The sequence below is a fragment of the Austrofundulus limnaeus genome, unplaced genomic scaffold (genome assembly GCF_001266775.1).
Source record: "Austrofundulus limnaeus strain Quisiro unplaced genomic scaffold, Austrofundulus_limnaeus-1.0 Scaffold358, whole genome shotgun sequence".
In the NCBI taxonomy this organism is placed as follows: domain Eukaryota; kingdom Metazoa; phylum Chordata; class Actinopteri; order Cyprinodontiformes; family Rivulidae; genus Austrofundulus; species Austrofundulus limnaeus.
Genome location: NW_013952760.1, coordinates 371122 through 374839, shown reverse-complemented (window position 1 = coordinate 374839; position 3718 = coordinate 371122). Strand labels below are relative to the sequence as shown.

Sequence of the window (3718 nt, the reverse complement as noted above, 5' to 3'; positions counted from 1 at the left end):
CACTTCCTGTAACTCCCAGTCACTTCCTGTAACTCCCAGTCACTTCCTGTAACTCCCAGTCACTTCCTGTAACCCTCAGTCACTTCCTGTAACGCTCACAGTCACTTCCTCTAACCCTCAGAGTCACTTCCTGTAACACTCACAGTCACTTCCTGTAACACTCACAGTCACTTCCTGTAACACTCACAGTCACTTCCTGTAACGCACAGTCACTTCCTTTAACTCACAGTCATTTCCTGTAACGCTCACAGTCACTTCCTGTAACCCTCAGAGTAACTTCCTGTAACTCACAGTTACTTCCTGTAACCCTGAGTCACTTCCTGTTAATAGAACCATGTCCTGTGTGTTTGGTGTCATCAGTTGTCCGATAAGGTGGACCGAGTTGTGGAGTGTCAGCTGCAGACTCACAACAATAAGATGGTTACCTTTAAGTTTGACCTGGATGGAGACAATCCTGAGGACATTGCATCTGTGATGGTGAGGACGTGGACCAATCAGAGCAGAGCATGTTTACCTGACGTTTCACCGTAGAAAAGCTTWAAAGTTTTCTGGTTCTTTTCACTGTCTGTTTTAGCTCCACAGAGACTTCATCCTGCCGTCGGAGCGGGACGGTTTCATCCTTCGGATGTATGAAATCATCAAGAGGGCGGAGCTTGTGAAGCATCAGCAGCATCCGAACACTTTGTCCCCGCTGACGGAGTCCACGCTGCCTGAATCACAGGTATCGTGCACAAAGGGAGTGTTGTTGAAGTGAAAGCTGTTTTGACTGTAAATACTGAAACTACATGTTTTTAGCTGTTAAATGAAGCATGACCTGATTATTTAAGTCATTACAAAGTTCCTGCGGGTGGAACAGCAGTGTTTATGATTTACTGACTGCTTTTTGTGTCCAATTTGTATTTTTTACAGTTAAATSTGGTAGCAAAGGGCTTGTCCAGAACTATGTCCTCATCCTCATTACCTGGTATGTTTTTATCTAATTATTTATACAGAATTTTTTTATTAACAACTTTGCAAATCTTACAAAAAAATTCAGGAAAACAGATATAAAGGAACAGAAAAAGAAAGAAAACAAAAAACGAGAGTTACAGGGTAAGGTTGTAAATACTACAGATGTTTTGTTTTTACAGCCTTCTTGTTGTTTGAATCCGAGATTGTATTAAAATATAATTTTACATCCATTGTAAAGAGGTCAAAAAGCGGTTTTCTGTGCATTATTTTACTTTTTGAATATGAAACTTTGCCAGAAACAAAATCAGATATATGGCCGAAGAGTCTTTCGCTTTAAAATCTGAAACCAAACGTAACATTTTCAAAATACAATGAGAAATCAGGTTTGATAGAGGAAATCTAATGTCTTTCCAAAAGTTCTGTGAACAGGTACATTTCCAAAAAATGTGAACAGATGTTTCTGGATAAAGTTTACAGAAAGAACAGGAAGTATTAATATCAGCTTTGTATTTCTGTAGAAAATGTTTGGTTAGATAAAATTTATGAATTAATTTAAAATAAATTTCTCTAACCTTATTGGTAAGAAAAAAAATGTGTGTGGAAGAAACCAGATTTTTACCTGGTTAACGTTTTGTACAGAGGAGCTCCAGTAGGAAACAGCAGATGGGGATGAAATTTATACAGAAAGTTAATTTATTTTTGTTTCTTCCTGTCAGACATTGACAACAGTAGCCCCTCCCCTTTGAAGGCTGTTGATTTCTGCATCGACCCTGAGGCCACACCCCTCGTCAGACCGCTGAGGTCCCAGTCTTTTCAGACTCCGTCAGGTACAACTTGTCCCTTAAACACTTATTTATGATGCAAACAAAACATTTTCTCCTTCAGCCATCGCTGCAGACTTTTAAAATATAAACTTTTCCTCTTCCTGTTTTTCTCTCCAGCTTCCTCCTATCAGGCCCCTCCCTTCTCCCCACCTCCCCCTGCTCTTCAGTATCACCTCCCGACTCACCACTACTCCACCTACACAGCCTTCTACCCCACCCAGACCCCCATCCCTCCTCTGCCCCGCGTCCAAAGCAACCCCTCCCTCCTCACCCCCATCTCCTCCCCCTCTGTGCCTCCCCCTCCTCAGTGGCCTCCCCCTGACCAGCCTCTCTTCTCTCTGGCTAACGTCCTGTCTGTGGCCATGAGCGTGGCCCAGTCCCTCCTGCCCCCAACTGGGGCCCCAAACCAGGGCTTTCACGCCCCCCACCCTCAGACCCTGTCTCCCCTGTACTCGAACCCCCAGGCCTCCCTCTCGCCTCCTGGATCTCCATCTTTGGTCTCTAAGCTCCAACATCAAAACCACTCATCTTATTCCACCCCACCCCCAACCCAACCAGCCTTCAGCCCCTCAGCACCTCAGACGGGCTCAGTCCAGCAGGGGGCGCCGCCCAGCCAGTCTGGAGACACGCCCCAGGGAGGGCAGAATCAGATGCAGGTGAGATCTTTAGGGTGAGGACTGGGTCATCTGAGCTCTAAGACCTCATTTGGTTCTGACCGGGGTTTAGAGTCCTGGTTTCTGTGATCGGGGTCAGGAGGGGTACCAAAGTAAATCAGTACAGGTTTTGAGGTCTTTGATTGTCTGATTCCTTCACTGCAGCTCATCAGTCCAGTCCTGAAAGCTGGCTTGGCTCCRCCCTCTACAGGTGAGTCCCTGATGACATCACTTAGCTACATAACACCTGCCTGAACCCTGAACATTTATCTGACCGGTTCACAGGTTCAGAGAGGGTCCTTCCTCCCAGTCACCAAGGAGAACTCTCTGACTCCTCCTCCTCCTCCTCCTTCTCCTCTCCTCCTCCATCAACTTCTCACAAACTGGTAAAACTTTTAAGTCTCAGAAAAGTATTTTTATCTCCTGTGGGTCATTTCTTGTAACTCCTCTTTGAATATTAATGAGGTGGGAGCTGGTGCTGATCCATTGAGTAGAGTCTAGGTTTAGCTAACAGTCACTACAGGACACGCCCCCTTCAAAACACTCCCCTTGTGTTTTTACTGGTTTTATGTAATTTATTGTACTTGATCTTGTTAAACTAACCATAAACTTTAACTTCATAGTATCTCTTTTTTAAACCTTGCCATACTCATTGTTTGCACTGAACAAGTGCTCCTCCAGCCATCGTAGCACAAGTGGGTGTGTTTTTGTAGCACAAGTGGGTGTGCTTTTGTAGCACAAGTGGGCATGTTTTGTAGCACAAGTGGGCGTGTTTTGTAGCACAAGTGTTATGTTTTGTAGCACAAGTGTTATGTTTTGTAGCACAAGTGAGTGTGTTTTGTAGCACAAGTGGGCGTGTTTTGTAGCACAAGTGGGCGTGTTTTGTAGCACAAGTGAGCGTGTTTTGTAGCACAAGTGGGTGTGTTTTGTAGCACAAGAGTTTTGTTTTGTAGCACAAGTGGGCGTGTTTTGTAGCACAAGTGAGCGTGTTTTGTAGCACAAGTGGGTGTGTTTTGTAGCACAAGTGGGTGTATTTTGTAGCACAAGTGGGCGTATTTTGTAGCATAAGTGGGCGTGTTTTGTAGCATAAGTGGGCGTGTTTTGTAGCACGAGTGAGCGTGTTTTGTAGCACAAGTGAGCGTGTTTTGTAGCACAAGTGGGTGTGTTTTGAAGCACAAGTTTCTGTGTTTTGTAGCACAAGTTTCTGTGTTTTGTAGCACAAGTGGGCGTGTTTTGTAGCACAAGTGGGCGTGTTTTGTAGCACAAGTGTTATGTTTTGTGGCACAAGTG

The 3718-nt window shown here is 44.6% G+C and overlaps 1 protein-coding gene across 2 annotated transcripts in view; it reads left to right on the top strand.

The window, feature by feature from the left end:
• Window positions 1–3718, top strand: part of LOC106528087 (serine/threonine-protein kinase WNK4) — a 41594-nt gene that overhangs the window by 30602 nt on the left and 7274 nt on the right. For both annotated transcript variants that reach the window (XM_014023161.1, XM_014023160.1), the window contains 7 exons: window positions 361–477; window positions 575–721; window positions 910–964; window positions 1668–1778; window positions 1893–2431; window positions 2594–2639; window positions 2714–2814. In XM_014023161.1, coding sequence (XP_013878615.1) covers window positions 361–477; window positions 575–721; window positions 910–964; window positions 1668–1778; window positions 1893–2431; window positions 2594–2639; window positions 2714–2814 — 1116 coding nt within the window. The remainder of the gene's footprint in view (window positions 1–360; window positions 478–574; window positions 722–909; window positions 965–1667; window positions 1779–1892; window positions 2432–2593; window positions 2640–2713; window positions 2815–3718) is intronic.